General features: G+C 47.4%; 2 protein-coding genes across 2 annotated transcripts in view; both read left to right on the top strand.

The window, feature by feature from the left end:
* Positions 1 to 627, top strand: part of nox5 (NADPH oxidase, EF-hand calcium binding domain 5) — a 22,263-nt gene extending 21,636 nt beyond the window's left edge. Inside the window, exon 15 of the mRNA XM_062421045.1 lies at positions 496 to 627. Within this exon, the coding sequence (XP_062277029.1) occupies positions 496 to 627 (132 nt within the window). The remainder of the gene's footprint in view (positions 1 to 495) is intronic.
* A 680-nt stretch (positions 628 to 1,307) lies between these two features.
* Positions 1,308 to 25,041, top strand: ambra1b (autophagy/beclin-1 regulator 1b). Its single transcript, XM_062420355.1, is given in 22 exon segments — positions 1,308 to 1,561; positions 6,101 to 6,353; positions 7,301 to 7,359; positions 8,000 to 8,183; positions 9,166 to 9,338; positions 9,857 to 9,923; positions 10,044 to 10,967; positions 10,970 to 11,156; positions 11,159 to 11,251; positions 11,254 to 11,590; positions 11,734 to 11,820; positions 12,641 to 12,826; positions 12,941 to 13,021; positions 14,119 to 14,219; positions 14,337 to 14,447; positions 14,962 to 15,150; positions 15,268 to 15,422; positions 16,406 to 16,545; positions 17,206 to 17,313; positions 17,397 to 17,584; positions 17,976 to 18,092; positions 23,397 to 25,041. Coding segments are annotated over 21 exon segments (4,119 nt in total). The 5' UTR covers positions 1,308 to 1,561; positions 6,101 to 6,221; the 3' UTR covers positions 23,897 to 25,041.
* The last annotated feature ends 1,855 nt before the right edge of the window (positions 25,042 to 26,896 follow it).

The following is a 26,896-nucleotide window of genomic DNA, read 5'->3' as shown; positions in this document are numbered from 1 at the left end:
CACCTGTTCACACCTGTTCACACCTGTTCACACCTGTTTATACCTGTTTATACCTGTTTATACCTGTTCACACCTGTTTATACCTGTTTATACCTGTTTATACCTGTTCACACCTGTTTATACCTGTTTATACCTGTTCACACCTGTTTATACCTGTTCACACCTGTTCACACCTGTTTACACCTGTTCACACCTGTTCACACCTGTTCACACCTGCTTATACCTGTTCACACCTGTTCACACCTGTTCACACCTGTTTATACCTGTTCACACCTGTTCACACCTGTTTATACCTGTTCACACCTGTTCACACCTGTTTATACCTGTTCACACCTGTTTACACCTGTTCACACCTGTTCACACCTGTTCACACCTGTTTATACCTGTTCACACCTGTTTACACCTGTTCACACCTGTTTATACCTGTTCACACCTGTTCACACCTGTTTACACCTGTTCACACCTGTTTATTATTATTAATATTATTATTCACAGGTGTTTCAGAAAGTGTCGGAGGAGAACAAAGGGAAGGTCCACGTGTTTTACTGCGGCGCTCCTGCTCTCGCTAAAGTCATCAAAGCTCAGTGTGAACACTTCAACTTCAACTTCTACAAGGAGAACTTCTGAGTGTGTGTTTGTGTGTGTCTGTGTCTGTGTGTGTGTGTGTGAGTGTGTGTGTGTGTGTGTGTGTTTGTGTGTGTGTATGTGTGTGTTTGTGACGTGTTTTTGTGTAGATCAGCTGATGATGATGTCATCATGTCTCTTTAATGGAAACAAGCTGTAAGCTGGCAGGGTCGTTAGTTACTATATTATAAAGTTATATATAATAAAGTTATATATAATAAAGTTGTTGTAAACATATGAAGCATCTCAGAGTTTCAGTCATTTTGTTTGTTTATGTTTTTATTTTCAAAATCAATAAATAAATATTCAGCTTTGGTTTCAACTTCTCATTTATTCAGAAATGTCAATAAACAAGTTTACCATCATTAAACCAGTGTGCTCTCAGTGACTGTTTATTGATCACAGTGATTCTTATTGATTATTAATTTATTTGTTTTTGTTCAGAGTGATAAACTACTGTCTCAGGATGTGTAGTCGATCACAGAGCAGCTGATGCAGCTTCTAATGATGTTAATTAAACGTGTTTCCGGTGTTAAACAGCTGATCTGAAGACAAACATCATATATTAATAATTAAAAGGAACATTTTGTGTTTAATGATTAACAGAAAACGTATTGATTAGACTGAAGGTTCGAGTTCGATGATCGGTGATCGGCGCTCTGCTGCTCAGCCTGCGTGTGGCTAACTAGCAGCTAGCTAGTTACGCAGAGTCAGTTTGTCGTCGGCAGAAAGAAAAACAGAATAAATCAGATAATCAGCTGATTGTAAAGCAGCAGCCTCACAACCTGGAGCAGCAGGAGGCTCCGCGGAAACCCGGAGCAGCTTCACGGAGGAGAAACTCTCATGATTCAGCTTCTTTTACTTTATTCTCCGCAGCAGCTAGCTCCATGCTAACGGAGGGCTAGCCTGTTAGCCTGCTAGCGGCTCCAGCAGGAAGGTAGGCCTCTTTATTCCTCATTATACACATTATATACATTATTTACTATATATACATTATATACTAACCCCAACCCTGCATCAGGGTTACAGTAGGCCTCTAATATACACATTATATACATTATACTGTCATTATAACCCGAACCTGCATCAGGCCTCTGTCTGCTTTACCTCTATTACTAATATATATATATATATATATATATATATATATATATATATATATATATATATATATATATATATATATATATATATATATATACACATATCAGGGTTAAACACATTACACTCTCATTAAACTCATTATAACAATAACGCTCTCATTACATCAGCTGTTATTAGCTGCAGCTAACGGTTTAAATCTGCTTGATTGTTTATTAATATAAATAAATATAAATAAATACTAATATAAAACATTTAAACTGCCGAGCTGAAGAAGAAACTCAGACTGGAACCTGCTGATCTTTATATATATACTCATTTATTTAATATTTAACAACAAAAGCTTTGTCCTGATTGGCTGGATGAGCAGCTCTATGTATCACAGCTCTATGTATCACAGCTCTATGTAGCACAGCTCTATGTATCACAGCTCTATGTAGCACAGCTCTATGTATCACAGCTCTATGTAGCACAGCTCTATGTATCAGCTCTATGTATCACAGCTCTATGTATCACAGCTCTATGTATCAGCTCTATGTATCACAGCTCTATGTATCAGCTCTATGTATCACAGCTCTATGTATCAGCTCTATGTATCACAGCTCTATGTATCACAGCTCTATGTATCAGCTCTATGTAGCACAGCTCTATGTAGCACAGCTCTATGTAGCTCAGCTCTATGTATCACAGCTCTATGTATCACAGCTCTATGTAGCACAGCTCTATGTATCAGCTCTATGTATCACAGCTCTATGTATCAGCTCTATGTAGCACAGCTCTATGTAGCACAGCTCTATGTATCAGCTCTATGTAGCACAGCTCTATGTAGCACAGCTCTATGTATCAGCTCTATGTAGCACAGCTCTATGTATCACAGCTCTATGTATCACAGCTCTATGTAGCACAGCTCTATGTAGCACAGCTCTATGTATCAGCTCTATGTATCACAGCTCTATGTATCACAGCTCTATGTATCACAGCTCTATGTATCACAGGTCTATGTATCAGCTCTATGTATCACAGCTTTATGTAGCACAGCTCTATGTATCAGCTCTATGTATCACAGCTCTATGTATCGCAGTTCTATGTAGCACAGCTCTATGTATCGCAGTTCTATGTAGCTCAGCTCTATGTATCAGCTCTATGTATCACAGCTTTATGTAGCACAGCTTTATGTATCAGCTCTATGTATCAGCTCTATGTAGCACAGCTCTATGTATCAGCTCTATGTAGCGCAGCTCTATGTAGCACAGCTCTATGTATCAGCTCTATGTATCAGCTCTATGTATCACAGCTCTATGTATCAGCTCTATGTATTAGCTTTATGTAGCTCAGCTCTATGTAGCACAGCTCTATGTATCACAGCTCTATGTATCAGCTCTATGTAGCACAGCTCTATGTAGCGCAGTTCTATGTATCAGCTCTATGTATCAGCTCTATGTATCACAGCTCTATGTATCACAGCTCTATGTATCGCAGTTCTATGTAGCACAGCTCTATGTATCGCAGTTCTATGTAGCTCAGCTCTATGTATCAGCTCTATGTATCACAGCTCTATGTATCACAGCTCTATGTAGCACAGCTCTATGTAGCTCAGCTCTATGTATCACAGCTCTATGTATCACAGCTCTATGTAGCACAGCTCTATGTATCAGCTCTATGTAGCACAGCTCTATGTATCAGCTCTATGTAGCGCAGCTCTATGTAGCACAGCTCTATGTATCAGCTCTATGTATCACAGCTCTATGTTGCACAGCTCTATGTATCACAGCTCTATGTATCACAGCTCTATGTAGCTCAGCTCTATGTAGCACAGCTCTATGTATCACAGCTCTATGTATCACAGCTCTATGTATCAGCTCTATGTAGCTCAGCTCTATGTAGCACAGCTCTATGTATCACAGCTCTATGTATCACAGCTCTATGTATCAGCTCTATGTAGCACAGCTCTATGTAGCACAGCTCTATGTAGCACAGCTCTATGTATCAGCTCTATGTATCACAGCTCTATGTAGCGCAGCTTTATGTATCAGCTCTATGTATCACAGCTCTATGTAGCACAGCTCTATGTATCACAGTTCTATGTAGTGCAGCTCTATGTTGCACAGCTCTATGTATCACAGTTGTATGTATCACAGCTCTATGTAGCACAGCTCTATGTATCACAGCTCTATGTAGCACAGCTCTATGTAGCACAGCTCTATGTATCACAGCTCTATGTAGCACAGCTCTATGTATCACAGCTCTATGTATCACAGCTCTATGTATCAGCTCTATGTAGCACAGCTCTATGTAGCACAGCTCTATGTAGCGCAGCTCTATGTAGCACAGCTCTATGACCAATCTGACAGGTTGCCGTGGCAACGTCGTCGGAGCGGAGGCGTCATCTAGCGTGTATTGTGTGATGTCATATAATTGCGACAGCAACAACAAACCTCGAGCTTCGCTTGAACGGAGCCATCAGCTAGCAACAACTACTGGACTATAACCATTGATATCAGCTAGCAACAACTACTGGACTATAACCATTGATATCAGCTAGCAACAACTACTGGACTATAACCATTGATATCAGCTAGCAACAACTACTGGACTATAACCATTGATATCAGCTAGCAACAACTACTGGAATATAACCATTGATATCAGCTAGCAACAACTACTGGACTATAACCATTGATATCAGCTAGCAACAACTACTGGAATATAACCATTGATATCAGCTAGCAACAACTACTGGACTATAACCATTGATATCAGCTAGCAACAACTACTGGACTATAACCATTGATATCAGCTAGCAACAACTACTGGACTATAACCATTGATATCAGCTAGCAACAACTACTGGACTATAACCATTGATATCAGCTAGCAACAAGTACTGGACTATAACCATTGATATCAGCTAGCAACAACTACTGGACTATAACCATTGATATCAGCTAGCAACAACTACTGGACTATAACCATTGATATCAGCTAGCAACAAGTACTGGACTATAACCATTGATATCAGCTAGCAACAACTACTGGACTATAACCATTGATATCAGCTAGCAACAACTACTGGACTATAACCATTGATATCAGCTAGCAACAAGTACTGGACTATAACCATTGATATCAGCTAGCAACAACTACTGGACTATAACCATTGATATCAGCTAGCAACAACTACTGGACTATAACCATTGATATCAGCTAGCAACAACTACTGGAATATAACCATTGATATCAGCTAGCAACAACTACTGGAATATAACCATTGATATCAGCTAGCAACAAGTACTGGACTATAACCATTGATATCAGCTAGCAACAACTACTGGAATAGCGGGTCTGGTGTCGCATAGAGAGACGTAGAGACGTAGAGACGTAGCGACGGAGCGACGTAGCGTAGCGACCTAGAGACGTAGCGACGTAGCGTAGAGACGTAGAGACGTAGCGTAGCGACCTAGAGACGTAGCGACGTAGCGTAGAGACGTAGAGACGTAGCGTAGAGACGAAGAGACGTAGCGTAGAGACGTAGAGACATAGCGTAGAGACGTAGAGACGTAGCGTAGAGACGAAGAGACGTAGCGTAGAGACGTAGAGACATAGCGTAGAGACGTAGAGACGTAGCGTAGAGACGTAGCGTAGAGACGTAGAGACGTAGAGACGTAGAGACGTAGAGACGTAGCGTAGAGACGTAGAGACGAAGAGACGTAGCGTAGAGACATAGCGTAGAGACGTAGCGTAGAGACGTAGCGTAGAGACGTAGCGTAGCGATGTAGAGACGTAGCGTAGAGACGTAGCGTAGAGACGTAGCGTAGAGACGTAGCGTAGAGTGTTCGGAGCTGTTCAGACTCATCTGTCCCAAAGTTGGTTTCATGTGATTTATGACTGTTCAGACTTCATAAGAGCATCTGGTTCCAATCTAGATACAAATTGGATTTTAGCTCTATGACTCCTCTCATTGGTTATCTCTGTAGCTCTATGACTCCTCTCATTGGTTATCTCTGTAGCTCTATGACTCCTCTCATTGGTTATCTCTGCAGCTCTATGACTCCTCTCATTGGTTATCTCTGCAGCTCTATGACTCCTCTCATTGGTTATCTCTGCAGCTCTATGACTCCTCTCATTGGTTATCTCTGCAGCTCTATGACTCCTCTCATTGGTTGTCTCTGTAGCTCTATGACTCCTCTCATTGGTTATCTCTGCAGCTCTATGACTCCTCTCATTGGTTATCTCTGCAGCTCTATGACTCCTCTCATTGGTTGTCTCTGCAGCTCTATGACTCCTCTCATTGGTTATCTCTGTAGCTCTATGACTCCTCTCATTGGTTATCTCTGTAGCTCTATGACTCCTCTCATTGGTTATCTCTCTGAATCAGACTCTGCATGGCGTCTGACTGGCAGCAGCGGGACTGAGCAGCCAATCAGCCGAGGCCTGACGGGACTGAGCAGCCAATCAGCCGAGGCCTGAAGGGACTGAGCAGCCAATCAGGCCACAGCATGGCGTCCCGTCACAGGAACTCGGTGAGGATCCTGTCCAATCGGGAGCGAGGAGCGCAGAGCTTCGGCTCTCAGAGACTCCTGCAGCTGCTGGTGGAGGAGAAGGTTCGCTGGATGAAGTGGCAGAGCCAGGTACGCTGTAACCATAGCAACCATCATCGTCATCACCTCCATACTGATCAATACTGGTATTAACCTCCATACTGATCAATACTGATCAATACTGGTATTAACCTCCATACTGATCAATACTGATCAATACTGATTATAGAAACATATTGATCATATAAACATATTGATCAGTATGGAGGTTAATACCAGTATTGATCAGTATTGATCAGTATTGATCAGTATGGAGGTTAATACCAGTATTGATCAGTATTGATCAGTATGGAGGTTAATACCAGTATTGATCAGTATTGATCAGTATTGATCAGTATGGAGGTTAATACCAGTATTGATCAGTATTGATCAGTATGGAGGTTAATACCAGTATTGATCAGTATTGATCAGTATTGATCAGTATGGAGGTTAATACCAGTATTGATCAGTATTGATCAGTATGGAGGTTAATACCAGTATTGATCAGTATTGATCAGTATTGATCAGTATGGAGGTTAATACCAGTATTGATCAGTATTGATCAGTATGGAGGTTAATACCAGTATTGATCAGTATTGATCAGTATGGAGGTTAATATCAGTATTGATCAGTATTGATCAGTATGGAGGTTAATACCAGTATTGATCAGTATTGATCAGTATGGAGGTTAATACCAGTATTGATCAGTATGGAGGTTAATACCAGTATTGATCAGTATTGATCAGTATTGATCAGTATGGAGGTTAATACCAGTATTGATCAGTATTGATCAGTATTGATCAGTATGGAGGTGTTGATGATGGATCATATCTGCAGCAGATTCAATTTGATGTAAACTATGAAAGTCAAAACCTTTCAAAGCTTTTCATGCTCTGCTGTATTGATTGATTGATTGATTGATTGATTGATTGATTGATTGATTGTGTATCTCATGAACTGGTCTCTCATCTCTTTAAATGTGTTTGTGTGTCTGACAGAAAGTGGAGCTGCCGGACAGCCCTCGATCTACATTCCTGCTGGCCTTCAGTCCCGACAGGTGAGACGCCTTTAATATATATATATATATATATTATTAAAGGTATTATATATATATATATATATATTATTAAAGGTATTATTATATATATATATATTATTAAAGGTATTATATATATATATATATATATAATACCTTTAATAATAATATATATATATATATATATATATATATATAATACCTTTAATAATATATATATATATATATATATAATAATACCTTTAATAATATATATATATATATATATAATACCTTTAATAATATATATATATATATATATATATATAATACCTTTAATAATATATATATATATATATATATAACCTTTAATAATATATATATATAATACCTTTAATAATATATATATATATATATATATAATAATACCTTTAATAATATATATATATAATAATACCTTTAATAATATATATATATATATATAATAATACCTTTAATAATATATATATATATATATATATAATAATAACTTTAATAATATATATATATAATAATACCTTTAATAATATATATTATAATAATAATAATATATATATAATAATAATAATATATATAATAATAATATATATATAGATATATATATGTAATAATAATATAATATATATCTTTATATATCTATCAGGACCCTGATGGCTTCCACACATGTGAACCATAATATTTACATCACCGAGGTGAAGACTGGAAAGTGCCTACATTCCCTAGTGGGCCACCGTAGAACCCCCTGGTGTGTGACCTTTCACCCCACCATTCCCGGCCTGGTGGCCTCCGGGTGCCTTGATGGAGAAGTTCGGATCTGGGATCTGCATGTGAGTACCAAGAACCCCAAATACTGATACCAGTACCGCACCCAGTACTGCACCCAGTACTGTTACCAGTACTGTTACCAGTACTGTTACCAGTACCGCACCCAGTACTGCACCCAGTACTGCACCCAGTACTGTTACCAGTACTGTTACCAGTACTGTTACCAGTACCGCACCCAGTACTGCACCCAGTACTGCACCCAGTACTGTTACCAGTACCGCACCCAGTACTGCACCCAGTACTGTTACCAGTACCGCACCCAGTACTGTTACCAGTACCGCACCCAGTACTGTTACCAGTACCGCACCCAGTACTGTTACCAGTACCGCACCCAGTACCGCACCCAGTACTGTTACCAGTACCGCACCCAGTACCGCACCCAGTACCGCACCCAGTACTGATACTGATACTGTTACCAGTGTTACCCTGATGATGATGATGATGATGGTGGTGATGATGATGATGATGATGATGATGGTGATGGTGGTGATGATGATGATGATGATGGTGATGGTGGTGATGATGATGATGATGATGATGATGGTGGTGGTGATGATGGTGATGGTGATGATGGTGGTGATGATGGTGATGATGATGATGATGATGATGATGATGGTGGTGATGATGATGGTGGTGATGATGATGGTGGTGATGATGATGATGATGATGATGATGATGATGGTGATGGTGATGATGGTGGTGATGATGATGGTGATGATGGTGGTGATGATGATGATGATGATGGTGATGGTGGAGATGATGGTGGTGATGATGATGATGATGATGGTGATGGTGGAGATGATGGTGGTGATGATGATGGTGGTGATGATGGTGATGATGGTGATGATGGTGGTGATGGTGGTGATGATGGTGGTGATGATGATGATGGTGATGGTGGAGATGATGGTGGTGATGATGATGGTGATGGTGGTGATGATGATGATGGTGATGATGATGAAGATGAAGGTGTCCTTCTCTCTGCAGGGGGGGAGTGAGAGCTGGTTTACAGACAGTAATGTGGCCATCGCCTCGCTGGCCTTCCACCCGACCGCTCAGCTGCTCCTCATCGCCACCAACAACGAGCTGCACTTCTGGGACTGGAGCCGGCCGGAGCCGTTCGCCGTGGTGAAGACGGGCAGCGAAACCGAGAGAGTGAGGTGGGTCTGACATCAGCTGGTCTGACATCAGCTGGTCTGACATCAGCTGGTCTGACAACAGCTGGTCTGACATCAGCTGGGCTGACATCAGCTGGTCTGTCAACAGCTGGTCTGACAACAGCTGTGGCTGTGAGGTCAGTGTGAGGTCAGAGTGAGGTCAGAGTGAGGTCAGAGTGAGGTCAGAGTGAGGTCAGTGTGAGGTCAGAGTGAGGTCAGAGTGAGGTCAGAGTGAGGTCAGAGTGAGGTCAGAGTGAGGTCAGTGTGAGGTTAGAGTGAGGTCAGTGTGAGGTCAGACTGAGGTCAGAGTGAGGTCAGTGTGAGGTCAGAGTGAGGTCAGTATGAGGTCAGTGTGAGGTCAGTGTGAGGTCAGTGTGAGGTCAGAGTGAGGTCAGAGTGAGGTCAGTGTGAGGTCAGTGTGAGGTCAGAGTGAGGTCAGTGTGAGGTCAGTGATTGAAGGTTGAATTCTGTGGATCTCGACATAATTTAACGTTTTCTTTCTACGTTCTCGTTGACTCCAGGTTGGTGAGGTTCGATCCGCTCGGTCACAACCTTCTGACAGCGATCGTGAATCCGTCCAATCAGCAAGTAAGTAATCAGATAGAGGTGTGTCTTAGGTGTGTCTTAGGTGTGTCTCAGGTGTGTCTCAGGTGTGTCTCAGGTGTGTCTCAGGTGTCTCATGCTGAGCTGTTGGACCTTGTGTTTCAGAACGAGGAGGACTCGGAGGTTCCCATGGACAGTGTGGAGATGCCTCACTTTCGGCAGCGCTCCTTTCTTCCCTCCCAGCCGGTCCGCCGCACTCCCATCCTCCACAACTTCCTGCACATCCTGTCGTCGCGCTCCCCGGGGGGGCAGGGGGGGGGCCTGGGGGGGCAGGTAGGGGGTGAGCAGCGCCCTCTGGGAGACACCGGCAGCAGTGTTGGAGAAGCTCCCAGCATGCCTCTGGCCCAGTACCCCCCCCCTGAACGGGGGCCCCCCTTCCCCGGCTGCACCCAGCACCTGGGCTTGGTGTGTCTGTGTAGTCGCTGCTCCATCGGCCGCACCCCTTCCCTGGCTGGCGACGCCTCCTCTGTGACCCCCCCTGATCCCAGAGTGTCAGCTGACCCCCCCCAGCCCCCCCCAGCTTCCACGTTCTCGTCTGCCCGCACCGAGCCCCGGCAGCCGTCTGAGCGCCCCTCCGCCTTTACCTCCGTCTACTACAGTGCCGGCACGTCTCTGAACCCCCCCGCCCCGAGCGTCGAGCCGCTGTCCGCTTCCAGGCCGGGACCCGACTGGACCCGCAACCTGCTGAGCATGAGGGAGAGTGGGGGGGTCGGTGCGGGCATGCTGCCTCCCAGAACCTCCTCCTCCTCCTCCATCAGCCTCCTGTCTGTGCTCCGGCAGCAGGACGGTTCGTCCCCCGTATACACCTCTGCCACTGAGGGGCGGGGCTTCCCCCAGCAAGGAGAGCTGGGGGGGCGAGACGCTGCCGGCACCAGCAGCGGGCACCACCCGTTCTGGGACGGTTCCCGTAGCAACACAGCCTCCTTCCGTAACGTGCTGCAGTGCAACCTGAGCCGCTACTTCATGGAGTTCGACCGCATGCAGGACCTGGAGCCTCACTGGGGGGCGGCGGCTTGGTGGACGGGGGACAGGAGCAGAACCAAGAACTTCTGAATAATAACATGGACCCAGACAGACCCGGGCCTTCTTCATCTTCCTCTGCCTCCGCCTCCCCGACCATCATCCACTATCAGCCTCCTCTCCCCCCCCCTCCCGCCTCCCACAGCCAGGAGAACAACACCCCCCCCTCTGCCTCCCGAGGCCACCTGAACCGCTGCCGGGCTGCCACAACCTGCTGACTTTCAACCACGACTCTCAGCGCTGGGAGCGCACCAACCAGGCCTCCTCCACCTCCGCCTCCCTCTGGAGCCCTCCTCCTCCTCCTCTTCCTTCCCCTCTTCTTCTTCTTCCCCGTGGCAGCCTGAGGAGGGCCGCAGGACTCTAGAAGCTCAGGCTCAGGAGAGGAGGGCGCCTCCGGAGCCCAGCGAGCAGCCAACTCCGCCCGTAGGTGGAGGAGCAGGAACAGTGGCCTTCCCCATCGCCCCGTCCAGCAGCCAGCCCGGCGAGCAGACGGTGGGTTTGGTGTACAACCAGGACACGGCACAGTGGGAGCGGGTTTACCGGCAGGCCGCCACAGGCCGAGCAGCTGAGCCACCGGAGGCCTTAAGCCAAGAAATGCCTGTCGACCCCCCAGATGAAGACTCATTGAGGAGGTATGAGCCCACAGTCTGACACGACTATGACTCACCCTAACCCTGACCCTAACCCTAACCCTAACCCTGACCCTAACCCTAACCCTGACCCTAACCCGGTTCAGATCGTTAAACAATTAAAATGTTTAATTATCTTCTCTCAGGAGACTGCTGGAGTCATCGCTGCTGTCTTTGTCTCGCTACGACATGTCGGGATCCAGAGACCACCCCATCTACCCTGACCCAGCCAGGTAACACCTCACTCACATGATCAGCCAGGTAACACCTCACTCACCTGATCAGCCAGGTAACCCCTCAATCACCTGATCAGCCAGGTAACACCTCAATCACCTGATCAGCCAGGTAACACCTCAATCACCTGACCAACCAGGTAACACCTCACTCACCTGACCAACCAGGTAACACCTCACTCACCTGACCAACCAGGTAACACCTCACTCACCTGACCAACCAGGTAACACCTCACTCACCTGACCAACCAGGTAACACCTCACTCACCTGACCAACCAGGTAACACCTCAATCACCTGACCAACCAGGTAACACCTCAGTCACCTGACCAGCCAGGTAACACCTCACTCACCTGACCAACCAGGTAACACCTCACTCACCTGATCAGCCAGGTTACAGGGTGAGAAGAGTCCTTTATAATGTTCTGAGTTTTTTTATGCAACAGGAACAGGAGGGGGGGCAGCCTGTTGACCCTCTGGAGACCTTTCACTGTAGTATGTTAGGATGCTCTGGATGGAGGCTCGGTAGGACACCTGCAGTTTCTTCTTGAGTATTCTCAGGAAGTAAAGTCTCTGCTGGACCTTCTTCAGCAGCTCAGAGGTGTTGGCGCTCCAGGTCAGGCCCTCCCCAACGTGGACTCCCAGGAACCTCTCCACAAAGTCCCCGCTGATGCTTAGTGGTGGAGTTTAGATATATGTAGTACACACTCACTCTCTGATATTCTTACCTTTCGTACTTCGTGAAGGTCTTAAAAAGTCTTAAATGGAACTTGTTGAAACCTGCAACCAGGTAACACACCTGTGCTGTCTCCTGTGCTCAGGCTGTCTCCGGCTGCGTACTACGCCCAGAGGATGATCCAGTACCTGTCTCGGAGGGACAGCATCCGGCAGCGCTCGCTCCGGTACCAGCAGAACCGGCTGCGGGCCATGTCCTCGTCCTCCGACGGTCCCCCCGGGAACCCGTCCGGCTCCATGGACAGCAGCGACGTGGACTTCGAGGAGCTGGAGTAAGTGTCTATGATTCAGCGGTTTCACACCGTGAGCCTAAAAGTTAGGAACCAGTTTGTAGTGTATCAGCTGATTGAAGCGGGCCCGGTCTCTAACTGGATCCTGTGTTTCAGTGATAACGGAGACAGAGCGAGACACAGGACACCACGCAACGCCAGGATGTCGGCGCCATCGCTGGGTCGCTTCGTCCCGCGGTGAGTCAGAACAGCTCAGTGTGTTACAGGGACCTTCCTCCTGTTATTACATGATGATGTCATACTGATGTCATACTGATGTCATCCTCCTGTTATAACATGATGATGTCATACTCCTGTTATTACATGATGATGTCATACTGATGTCATACTGATGTCATCCTCCTGTTATAACATGATGATGTCATACTCCTGTTATTACATGATGATGTCATACTGATGTCATCTGGTAAAATCCGTTAATGAGTCTCTTCTTTACGTAGAACGGTTCTTTATGCAGAACGGTTCTTTACGCAGAACGGTTCTTTACGCAGAACGGTTCTTTATGCAGAACGGTTCTTTATGTAGAACGGTTCTCTATGCAGAATGGTTCTTTACGCAGAACGGTTCTTTATGCAGAACGGTTCTTTATGTAGAACGGTTCTTTATGCAGAACGGTTCTTTACGTAGAACAGTTCTTTATGTAGAACGGTTCTTTATGCAGAACGGTTCTTTATGTAGAACGGTTCTTTACGCAGAAAGGTTCTTTATGTAGAACGGTTCTCTATGCAGAATGGTTCTTTACGCAGAACGGTTCTTTATGCAGAACGGTTCTTTATGTAGAACGGTTCTTTATGCAGAACGGTTCTTTATGTAGAACAGTTCTTTACGCAGAATGGTTCTTTACGCAGAATGGTTCTTTACGCAGAACGGTTCTTTATGCAGAACGGTTCTTTACGCAGAACGGTTCTTTACGCAGAACGGTTCTTTATGCAGAACGGTTCTTTATGCAGAACGGTTCTTTACGCAGAACGGTTCTTTACGCAGAACGGTTCTTTATGCAGAACGGTTCTTTATGTAGAAAGGTTCTTTATGTAGAACGGTTCTTTACGCAGAACGGTTCTTTATGTAGAACAGTTCTCTATGCAGAAAGGTTCTTTACGCAGAACGGTTCTTTATGCAGAACGGTTCTTTACGCAGAACGGTTCTTTATGTAGAATGGTTCTTTACGCAGAAAGGTTCTTTACGCAGAACGGTTCTTTATGTAGAACGGTTCTTTATGTAGAACAGCATTGAATCTGAGTGCAGAGGATGAAGTTCAGGTTGTGTCTCTGCAGGCGTTTCCTCCTTCCTGAGTATTTACCCTACGCTGGAATCTTCCACGAGAGAGGACAACCAGGCCTGGCTACACACTCGTCTGTCAACAGAGTCCTCGCTGGTACACAAACACACACACACACACACACACACACACACACACACACACACACACACACACACACACACACACACAATGCATGTTGTTTATTAAACTGCTGGATCAATTTTCCCACAGGAGCGTCTATCGGGGACGGACAGTCTGCGGTCGCCAGCAACATCGCCAACACCACGTACCGCCTGCAGTGGTGGGACTTCACCAAGTTTGATCTGCCTGAAATCAGCAACGGTACCGTTCTCTCTGATCACGACTATAACGGTTGTTTGTATAACATAAATAAAAATAAAGATACGAGAGTCACTGCTCAGAGCCTGTTTAAATACATGACTAAAAACAGCTCAGAGAGCTGCTGCAGGTCCAGGAACCTCAGGTAGAACCACAGGATCTGTAGAACCACAGGATCTGTAGAACCACAGGACCTGTAGAACCACAGGACCTGTAGAACCACAGGATCTGTAGAACCACAGGACCTGTAGAACCACAGGACCTGTAGGATCACAGGACCTGTAGAACCACAGGATCTGTAGAACCACAGGACCTGTAGAACCACAGGATCTGTAGAACCACAGGACCTGTAGAACCACAGGATCTGTAGAACCACAGGACCTGTAGAACCACAGGATCTGTAGAACCATGTGTGGAGCTCTAATCTAATGTGTCATGTGACTGTGTGCAGCTCTAATCTGATGTGTCATGTGACTGTGTGCAGCTCTAATCTAATGTGTCATGTGACTGTGTGCAGCCTCCGTTAACGTTCTGGTGCCAAACTGTAAGATCTACAACGATGCGAGCTGCGACATCTCGGCCGACGGTCAGCTGTTGGCCGTGTTCATCCCCAGCAGTCAGCGCGGCTTCCCTGACGAAGGCATCCTGGCCATCTACTCTCTGGCTCCTCACAACCTGGGAGAGATGCTATACACCAAGAGATTCGGTACCGAGCTCTATCAGCTGTAGTATATTAAGCCGATATATTGATAGTACACAGTAGTACCTCACTGTATGATGATGAGAATATAATGTGTGTGACATGTTCTGTGTTCTCCGTCAGGTCCCAATGCAATCTCCGTCAGCTTGTCTCCGATGGGCTGCTACGTCATGGTGGGTTTGGCCTCTCGCAGGATTCTGCTGCATCCCACCACCGACCACATGGTGGCGCAAGTCTTCCGCCTGCAGCAGCCACACGGAGGAGAGACGTCCATCAGGGTGAGACAGTACTAGATAGTACTACGAGTACCACAGATAGTACTACGAATACTGCAGATAGTACTACGAGTACCGCAGATAGTACTACGAATACTGCAGATAGTACTACGAGTACCGCAGATAGTACTACGAATACCGCAGATAGTACTACGAGTACTGCAGATAGTACTACGAATACCGAAGATAGTACTACGTGTACTGCAGATAGTACTACGAGTACTGCAGATAGTACTACGAATACTGCAGATAGTACTACGCGTATTGAAGATAGTGCTACGAATACTGCAGATAGTACTAAGAGTACTGCAGATAGTACTAAGAGTACTGCAGATAGTACTACGAGTACTGCAGATAGTGCTACGCGTACTGAAGATAGTGCTACGAATACTGCAGATAGTACTAAGAGTACTGCAGATAGTACTAAGAGTACTGCAGATAGTACTACGAGTACTGCAGATAGTGCTACGCGTACTGCAGATAGTACTACGAGTACTGCAGATAGTACGAGTACTGCAGTAAATGGACTGTACTTTTCTAGTCCTTCGACCACTCAAATCTTTTACACTACATGTCACATTCACACACTGATGGCAGTAACCTGCTCATCAGGAACCTGTTCATTAGGAACCTGCTCATCAGGAACCTGCTCATTAGGAACCTGCTCATTAGGAACCTGCTCCTCAGGAACCTGTTCATTAGGAACCTGCTCCTCAGGAACCTGCTCATTAGGAACCTGCTCCTCAGGAACCTGGATGTGTCTTTGGGAAACATACTGAACCCCAGACCGCTGCTGATGGAACCATCAGTGTGTGAATGTGTTGCTTTGAGCTCAGACTGCAGTTTAAGTGCATTAACCCTTTAATACTCTGACTACTAACTGACTGTGGAAGCAGCTCTGCTAATAACTGCTAATGATTGTAGCTCCCACACTAATCAAACTGTGTGTGTGTGTGTGTGTGTGTGTGTGTGTGTGTGTGTTTCAGATGGTGTTTAACGTGGTTTATCCGATGGCTCCAGACCAGCGGCGCCACGTCAGTATCAACTCTGCCCGCTGGCTGCCTGATCCTGGGATGGGTCTCGCTTATGGGACCAACAAAGGAGATCTGGTGATCTGTCGGCCTGTGTGAGCGTCTCGTTAACTCTTCATAGAAACGTTACTGTGGTTCCTCATCATTCACTCAGAGAAACACTCAGAACAGAGATCAGCTGAGAGACTTCAGAGCTGCTGAAGCTTCTCACTCATTTCATTACCAGATATTTGAAGATGGTTGAAGGAAACATTTAACAGAGCAAATGATTGGTCGATAAATGTAGAAAAGAGCTGCAACTATAAGTCAATGAATTGATTCATTGATTGACAGAAAGTGAATTGACCGATAATTTGATGATAAATCTCGATTCTCACTCTGATTGTTTTTAACTGAGCCGGTTGGACACTGATGTCTTACACGGGTCAGTATGAAAGACTGCAGGTCTGATGTCTGTAACATTTAGTGCAGAAGGTCAAAGTATCAGCCCCCCCCCCCCCCCCAGCTGATGTGATTATCTTAATATTCAATCTGAGCAGGAAGAACATTAATTGGAGAGATTCAATTAACGTTTAACGAGGTCATGATCCTGAGATTCCACGAAGAATCCTCCTCAAGACTTCCTGCATGGAGTCAATTAACTCAGTGTGTGTGTGTGTGTCTGTGTGTCTGTGTGTGTGTGTGTCTCTCTCTCTCTGTGTGTGTGTGTGTGTGTCTGTGTGTCTGTGTGTGTGTGTGTGTGTGTGTGTGTGCAGGTTTTACCGCAGTGATGGGGAGAGTCCTGCAGAGTCCAGCAGCAGTGAACCTTTATTTTCGGTGAACAACAGTGGAACGAGCCGGACTCGAGGTTCTGACAGAGCCGGGTCAGTTTCAGAACGTCTCATTTAAACTCTGAATGAATAATTAACGATAATTAACCTCCAGCTGCTCTGTGATTGGCTGTCAGGCCCAACCGCTCTGGCTGGAGGCTGGACAGAGACATGGGACTGATGAACGCCATTGGCCTTCAGCCCCGACACCCCGCCCCCTCAGTGACATCACAAGGAACCCAAACGCCAATCATCCAGCTGCAGAACGCCGAGACCCAAACAGAGAGGGACCTATCAGAGCCCAGCACCTCGCAGCCAGCACCCAGTACTGACACACGTTACACCTCATACACCTCATACACCTGTTACACCTCATAGACTGTATATATAATGGACGTAACATCCGTGACGTCACCCATTGGTTTGTGGACTGCTGCTCGGAGGCCAATAGTATCGGATCTGAGCAGCGCCATCTTGAACATTTCAGGTGCATGCTGGGTAAAATAAAAACATGGATTCTACTTATATGGGCATCAGGAGGAGCATGAGGCGCCCTCCTGAACCTGTGAACCAATCAACCTAGTTCAGATGCTGTTAATCACAGTGTGCAGTAATGAGGGTTGGGGTCAGGGTTCAGTAATGAGGGTTGGGGTCAGGGGTCAGTAATGAGGGTTGGGGTCAGGGGTCAGTAAACTGAATGTACCGTGTGTTTTCAGGTGTTCCTCCTGAGACTCCGTCCACCAGTCGAGCAGCTCAGCTGGAGACTCGGAGCAGAGTTCATGACGGCAGCCAGACGGAAGCAGCAGAAGCCGACACGTCGAGCGCTGCAACCGGTACTGCTGAGTATTCTCCTTCTCTATGATGTCATCAATCAGTTTATTGGTCATCAATCAGTTTATTGGTCATCAATCAGTTTATTGGTCATCAATCAGTTGAGCACCTATGGGACGCCTCCAATCCAGTCTAGTCCAGGTGTTTCTGGTCCCTCAGGGTTCAGTAATAATAACACAGAGCTTTAGGACTCGTGTGTTTGACAAAGTTTCATCAAACTAAAAGAATAAAACCATCAAAGTCTCGTCAACACTAAAAGAGGGAAGTAGAACCTCTGAAGGAACCAACCACAGGAACCCTAACCCCTAGAACCAACCACAGGAACCCTAACACCTAGTACCAACCACAGGAACCCTAACCCCTAGAACCAACCACAGGAACCCTAACCCCTAGTACCAACCACAGGAACCCTAACTCCTAGAACCAACCACAGGAACCCTAACCCCTAAAACCAACCACAGGAACCCTAACCCCTAGTACCAACCACAGGAACCCTAACCCCTAGAACCAACCACAGGAACCCTAACCCCTAGTACCAACCACAGGAACCCTAACCCCTAGAACCAACCACAGGAACCCTAACCCCTAGTACCAACCACAGGAACCCTAACCCCTAGTACCAACCACAGGAACCCTAACTCCTAGAACCAACCACAGGAACCCTAACCCCTAAACCTAACCACAGGAACCCTAACCCCTAGAACCAATCACAGGAACCCTAACCCAACCACAGGAACCCTAACCCCTAAAACCAACCACAGGAACCCTAACCCAACCACAGGAATCCTAACCTCTAGAACCAACCACAGGAAACCTAACCCCTGAACCCAACCACAGGAACCTTAACCCCAAGAACCAACCACAGGAACCCTAACCCAACAACAGGAATACTAACCTCTAGAACCAACCACAGGAACCCTAACCCCTAGAACCAACCACAGGAACCCTAACCCCTAAAACCAACCACAGGAACCCTAACCCCTAGTACCAACCACAGGAACCCTAACCCCTAGTACCAACCACAGGAACCCTAACTCCTAGAACCAACCACAGGAACCCTAACCCCTAAACCTAACCACAGGAACCCTAACCCCTAGAACCAATCACAGGAACCCTAACCCAACCACAGGAACCCTAAACCCTAAAACCAACCACAGGAACCCTAACCCCTAAAACCAACCACAGGAACCCTAACCCCTAGAACCAACCACAGGAACCCTAACCCCTAGTACCAACCCCAGGAACCCTAACTCATAGAACCAACCACAGGAACCCTAACCCCTAAAACCAACCACAGGAACCCTAACCCCTAGGACCAACCACAGGAACCCTAACCCCTAGAACCAACCACAGGAACCCTAACCCCTAGTACCAACCACAGGAACCCTAACCCCTAGAACCAACCACAGGAACCCTAACCCCTAGTACCAACCACAGGAACCCTAACCCCTAGTACCAACCACAGGAACCCTAACTCCTAGAACCAACCACAGGAACCCTAACCCCTAAACCTAACCACAGGAACCCTAACCCCTAGAACCAATCACAGGAACCCTAACCCAACCACAGGAACCCTAACCCAACCACAGGAACCCTAACCCTAACCCAACCACAGGAATCCTAACCTCTAGAACCAACCACAGGAAACCTAACCCCTAAACCCAACCACAGGAACCTTAACCCCAAGAACCAACCACAGGAACCCTAACCCAACAACAGAAATACTAACCTCTAGAACCAACCACAGGAACCCTAACCCCTAAAACCAACCACAGGAACCCTAACCCCTAGTACCAACCACAGGAACCCTAACCCCTAGAACCAACCACAGGAACCCTAACCCCTAAACCTAACCACAGGAACCCTAACCCCTAGAACCAACCACAGGAACCCTAACCCCTAGAACCAACCACAGGAACCCTAACCCCTAAAACCAACCACAGGAACCCTAACCCCTAGAACCAACCACAGGAACCCTAACACCAACCACAGGAACCCTAACTCCTAGTACCAACCACAGGAACCCTAACCCCTAGAACCAACCACAGGAACCCTAACCCCTAAAACCAACCACAGGAACCCTAACCCCTAGAACCAACCACAGGAACCCTAACCCCTAAACCTAACCATAGGAACCCTAACCCCTAGAACCAATCACAGGAACCCTAACCAAACCACAGGAACCCTAACCCAACCACAGGAACCCTAACCCCTAAAACCAACCACAGGAACCCTAACCCCTAAACCTAACCACAGGAACCCTAACCCCTAGAACCAATCACAGGAAACCTAACCCCTAAACCCAACCACAGGAACCTTAACCCCAAGAACCAACCACAGGAACCCTAACCCAACAACAGAAATACTAACCTCTAGAACCAACCACAGGAACCCTAACCCCTAAAACCAACCACAGGAACCCTAACCCCTAGTACCAACCACAGGAACCCTAACCCCTAGAACCAACCACAGGAACCCTAACCCCTAAACCTAACCACAGGAACCCTAACCCCTAGTACCAACCACAGGAACCCTAACCCCTAGAACCAACCACAGGAACCCTAACCCCTAAAACCAACCACAGGAACCCTAACCCCTAGAACCAACCACAGGAACCCTAACACCAACCACAGGAACCCTAACTCCTAGTACCAACCACAGGAACCCTAACCCCTAGAACCAACCACAGGAACCCTAACCCCTAAAACCAACCACAGGAACCCTAACCCCTAGAACCAACCACAGGAACCCTAACCCCTAAACCTAACCACAGGAACCCTAACCCCTAGAACCAATCACAGGAACCCTAACCAAACCACAGGAACCCTAACCCAACCACAGGAACCCTAACCCCTAAAACCAACCACAGGAACCCTAACCCCTAAACCTAACCACAGGAACCCTAACCCCTAGAACCAATCACAGGAACTCTAACCCAACCACAGGTACCCTAACCCAACCACAGGAACCCTAACCCCTAAAACCAACCACAGGAACCCTAACCCAACCACAGGAATCCTAACCTCTAGAACCAACCACAGGAAACCTAACCCCTAAACCCAACCACAGGAACCTTAACCCCAAGAACCAACCACAGGAACCCTAACCCAACAACAGGAATACTAACCTCTAGAACCAACCACAGGAACCCTAACCCCTAAAACCAACCACAGGAACCCTAACCCCTAAAACCAACCACAGGAACCCTAACCCCTAGTACCAACCACAGGAACCCTAACCCCTAGAACCAACCACAGGAACCCTAACCCCTAGTATCAACCACAGGAACCCTAACCCCTAGAACCAACCACAGGAACCCTAACCCCTAGTACCAACCACAGGAACCCTAACCCCTAGTACCAACCACAGGAACCCTAACTCCTAGAACCAACCACAGGAACCCTAACCCCTAAACCTAACCACAGGAACCCTAACCCCTAGAACCAATCACAGGAACCCTAACCCAACCACAGGAACCCTAACCCAACCACAGGAACCCTAACCCTAACCCAACCACAGGAATCCTAACCTCTAGAACCAACCACAGGAAACCTAACCCCTAAACCCAACCACAGGAACCTTAACCCCAAGAACCAACCACAGGAACCCTAACCCAACAACAGGAATACTAACCTCTAGAACCAACCACAGGAACCCTAACCCCTAAAACCAACCACAGGAACCCTAACCCCTAGTACCAACCACAGGAAACCTAACCCATAAACCCAACCACAGGAACCCTAACCCCTAGAACCAACCACAGGAACCCTAACCCAACAACAAGAATACTAACCTCTAGAACCAACCACAGGAAACCTAACCCATAAACCCAACCTCAGGAACCCTAACCCATAGAACCAACCACAGGAACCCTAACCCAACAACAGGAATACTAACCTCTAGAACCAACCGCAGGAACCCTAACCCCTAGAACCAACCACAGGAACCCTAACCCCTAGAACCAACCACAGGAACCCTAACCCCTAGTACCAACCACAGGAACCCTAACTCCTAGAACCAACCACAGGAACCCTAACCCCTAAACCTAACCACAGGAACCCTAACCCCTAGAACCAATCACAGGAACCCTAACCCCTAAAACCAACCACAGGAACCCAAACCTCTAGTACCAACCACAGGAACCCTAACCCCTAGAACCAACCACAGGAACCCTAACCCCTAGTACCAGCCGCAGGAACCCTAACTCCTAGAACCAACCACAGGAACCCTAACCCCTAAAACCAACCACAGGAACCCTAACCCCTAGAACCAACCACAGGAACCCTAACCCCTAAACCTAACCACAGGAACCCTAACCCCTAAACCCAACCTCAGGAACCCTAACCCCTAGAACCAACCGCAGGAACCCTAACCCCTAAAACCAACCACAGGAACCCTAACCCAACCACAGGAACCCTAACCCCTAAAACCAACCACAGGAACCCTAACCCCTAGAACCAACCACAGGAACCCTAACCCCTAGAACCAACCACAGGAACCCTAACCCCTAGTACCAGCCACAGGAACCCTAACTCCTAGAACCAACCACAGGAACCCTAACCCCTAAAACCAACCACAGGAACCCTAACCCCTAGAACCAACCACAGGAACCCTAACCCCTAAAACCAACCACAGGAACCCTAACCCCTAGAACCAACCACAGGAACCCTAACCCCTAAACCTAACCACAGGAACCCTAACCCTTAAACCCAACCTCAGGAACCCTAACCCCTAGAACCAACCGCAGGAACCCTAACCCCTAAAACCAACCACAGGAACCCTAACCCAACCTCAGGAACCCTAACCCTTAGAACCAACCACAGGAACCCTAACCCAACCCCAGGAACCCTAACCCCTAAAACCAACCTCAGGAACCCTAACCCTAGAACCAACCGTAGGAACCCTAACCCCTAGAACCAACCGCAGGAACGCTAACCCCTAAAACCAACTGCAGGAACCCTAACCATAGAACCAACCACCATGTCTTCAGTTTATAGAACTGAAGACATGGTGGTTGAACTGAGAAGTTCCGTCACACCCAAACCCTGCAGCCCTTTCTATACCATAAGGGGGACAGGACACTGTGGTGACCCGGTAGAGCCTCTGTCTCAGCTCAGCCAGGTCCAGGTCCCGGTCCTGGTCCCGGTCCAGGTCCCGGTCCCGGTCCAGGTCCGGGTCTGAGAGGAGACAAGGAGCAAACAGAGTCACATGATGAGCTGCTGTGATGTTTTGGTTTGATGGGTGATTTAAATGTTCCTTCTTGTGTTCAGCAGTATGATCAGTAACAGTTGGTCTCGTTGGTCCAGGAGAGTCTCCAGAGGTGGGTTCTGGTTCTGGTGAAGACGCTCTGGCCCGGATCCGCCGTCTGATCGCGGAGGGGGGGATGACGGCGGTGGTCCAGCGGGAGCAGAGCACCACCATGGCGTCGATGGGCGGCTTCGGGAACAACATCATCGTCAGCCATCGGATCCACCGCGGCTCCCAGACCGGAGCCTCCAGACCCCCCCCCTCCTCGGGGTCCCTGCTCCTCACCCAGCCCCCGGCCCACATCTACCCCCCCTCTCCGGCCCCCGGCCCCTCTGAACAGCTGGCCCCCCTGTGGGGTCCGCGGCCCCCCCGCCTGGACGTGGACGATGTGTTTGAAGGGGGACGAACGGACGATGACTCGCTGCCGGGCCCCTCCTCTTCCTCCATGCTCCTGTCTTCTCCCTCCTCCTCCTCTTCCTCCTCTCACAGCCCCCTTCCTGGGACCGGCGGGGTAGGGGGGGGCCCCAACAGTTACCCCGGTGACCCGTACAGCAGGTAGTCCTCCTATTGGCCGAGAGGAGCGGAGCATCGGCGCTGCTCAAAGCCTTATGAACCGGTGCTGCTGGGACTCTGCACGGGGAGAGAAGGGACACAAGGACCCAAACCTGACTACCCCCCCCCCCCCCCCCCGCTGCCCCCCCTCCCCCTGCTTTGCCCCCCCCTCCCCCGCAGAGGCACCAGCTTCCTCTGACAGACTGAAGCTGATCATTCCACGTCAGAAAGGGCTCTGAGCTCATCGGCGTGACAGAGACTCACTTCCTGTTTTTAAAGTGCCATGTTGGTGGGGGGGGGGGGGTGGGGTGGGAGTGGGGGGTGATGGGGGGGGGGGTCACACATTTACTCCAACGTGCTGCAATCGGTGCCATGTGATGTGAAATAGTGATTGAAGTGAAGTCAGCACTACGGTTTTTCTACTCGCTGTAATTATGTTCAACAGACTCTTATCATGGAGGTGGTTACCATGACAACCACCATCACCATCATCATCATCATCATCATCATCACTGACTGAACTGAGACTGAATCCACTGCATGTCTTCAATAATGCTGCAGTTCATCAAACTCATACTTTTAGTTTGAAATGCAGAAGAGAAGAAACACTTCCTGTTTCACCATTTCCTGTGTGTGTGTGTGTGTGTGTGTGTGTGTGTATGTATGTGTATAGTGTGTGTGTGTGTATAATGTGTGTGTACAATGTGTGTGTGTGTGTGTATGTGTATAGTGTGTGTGCCCCCCCCTTCCTTCTCCTGCAGAATAAAAACTTGAATTTCTGATCGAGCTGCTTTTTTTCCTCCAGACTGTCGCTGCAGGTGTGTGTGTGGTCATGTGATCATGTGATTAACGGACCTATCAGAGTGAAGCCTGGAGGAGGGAGAGTCCTGATTGGAACTGTTTACTTTTTATTTAACCGTTATCTCTGCAGGTGAGATCAGGGATGTCGTTTCCACGGCGACCTGCGAGGACAGCAGCTGCATGTCAGACAGGTGACCTGATGATGTCACCTGAGTGCTCCTCCTGGTTTTACTTGATCAATGAACACTTTAAAGACCATCTGGTGTCTGTGAGTCACCTGTGTGATCCCACCTGTGAGTCACCTGTGTGATCCCACCTGTGAGTCACCTGTGTGATCCCACCTGTGAGTCACCTGTGTGATCCCACCTGTGAGTCACCTGTGTGAGTCACCTGTGTGATCCCACCTGTGAGTCACCTGTGTGAGTCACCTGTGTGATCCCACCTGTGTGAGTCACCTGTGTGAGTCACCTGTGTGATCCCACCTGTGTGAGTCACCTGTGTGATCCCACCTATGAGTCACCTGTGATCCCACCTGTGTGAGTCACATGTGTGAGTCACCTGTGTGATCCCACCTGTGAGTCACCTGTGTGATCCCACCTGTGAGTCACCTGTGTGATCCCACCTGTGAGTCACCTGTGTGATCCCACCTGTGAGTCACCTGTGTGATCCCACCTGTGAGTCACCTGTGTGATCCCACCTGTGAGTCACCTGTGTGATCCCACCTGTGAGTCACCTGTGTGATCCCACCTGTGAGTCACCTGTGTGATCCCACCTGTGAGTCACCTGTGTGAGTCACCTGTGTGAGTCACCTGTGTGATCCCACCTGTGTGATCCCACCTGTGAGTCACCTGTGTGATCCCACCTGTGAGTCACCTGTGTGATCCCACCTGTGTGAGTCACCTGTGTGATCCCACCTGTGAGTCACCTGTGTGAGTCACCTGTGAGTCACCTGTGTGAGTCACCTGTGTGATCCCACCTGTGAGTCACCTGTGTGATCCCACCTGTGAGTCACCTGTGTGAGTCACCTGTGAGTCACCTGTGTGATCCCACCTGTGTCACCTGACTGGAGTTTGTACAGCTCGACTGATTCTTTGCTTTGACTTTTAGACGTGATGTAATTAAAGAGCTTTGAGACGTTTCTGTGACTCTGAGCTTCATTAACACTCAGCTCGTTAACAGCTAATAAATAATGTATCTGGAAACACCTGAGGTCTACCTGAGTCCCCAAAATATGATTTACAACTTCCTGATATTAATTATATTAATATAATGATATTAATTATATTAAAGTCTGTGTAAAGTAAGAATGTGTTCTGAGTTTGACATACAACAGAAAAGTGTTGTTACCACCCTGCCACATTTCAATGAGTAGTGTTAGATGTAGTAACAGTAACTCACCACTAGGCGGGTAGTAGTAGTAGTAGTGTTAGATGTAGTAACAGTAACTCACCACTAGGCGGGTAGTAGTAGTAGTGTTAGATGTAGTAACAGTAACTCACCACTAGGCGAGTAGTAGTAGTAGTAGTGTTAGATGTAGTAACAGTAACTCACCACTAGGCAGGTAGTAGTACTAGTAGTAGTAGTGTTAGATGTAGTAACAGTAACTCTCCACTAGGCAGGTAGTAGTACTAGTAGTAGTAGTGTTAGATGTAGTAACAGTAACTCTCCACTAGGCAGGTAGTAGCAGTAGTAGTAGTGTTAGATGTAGTAACAGTAACTCTCCACTAGGCAGGTAGTAGTACTAGTAGTAGTGTTAGATGTAGTAACAGTAACTCACCACTAGGCAGGTAGTAGTACTAGTAGTAGTAGTGTTAGATGTAGTAACAGTAACTCACCACTAGGCAGGTAGTAGTAGTGTTAGATGTAGTAACAGTAACTCACCACTAGGCAGGTAGTAGTAGTAGTAGTAGTGTTAGATGTAGTAACAGTAACTCACCACTAGGCAGGTTAACCACTGAGCAGAGCAGCCTCTCGATGTTATATATTAGGGGCGGGGCCAAGGTCTCTACGTCACGGCCGTTTTTTGCAGGTTCAAAAAATCAGTAAAAATGAGAGAGTAAGGAACAGTTTGAGGCTCTATCTCCATAGTTTCATGATTGGCTGTTACTGCCCTGCATCGCCACACAGAGCCTCTGATTGGCTGTTACTGCCCTGCATCGCCACACAGAGCCTCTGATTGGCTGTTACTGCCCTGCATCGCCACACA

Source organism: Scomber scombrus, chromosome 6, assembly GCF_963691925.1.
Source record: "Scomber scombrus chromosome 6, fScoSco1.1, whole genome shotgun sequence".
NCBI classification, from domain to species: domain Eukaryota; kingdom Metazoa; phylum Chordata; class Actinopteri; order Scombriformes; family Scombridae; genus Scomber; species Scomber scombrus.
This window is presented reverse-complemented; position numbering and strand designations above follow the sequence as displayed.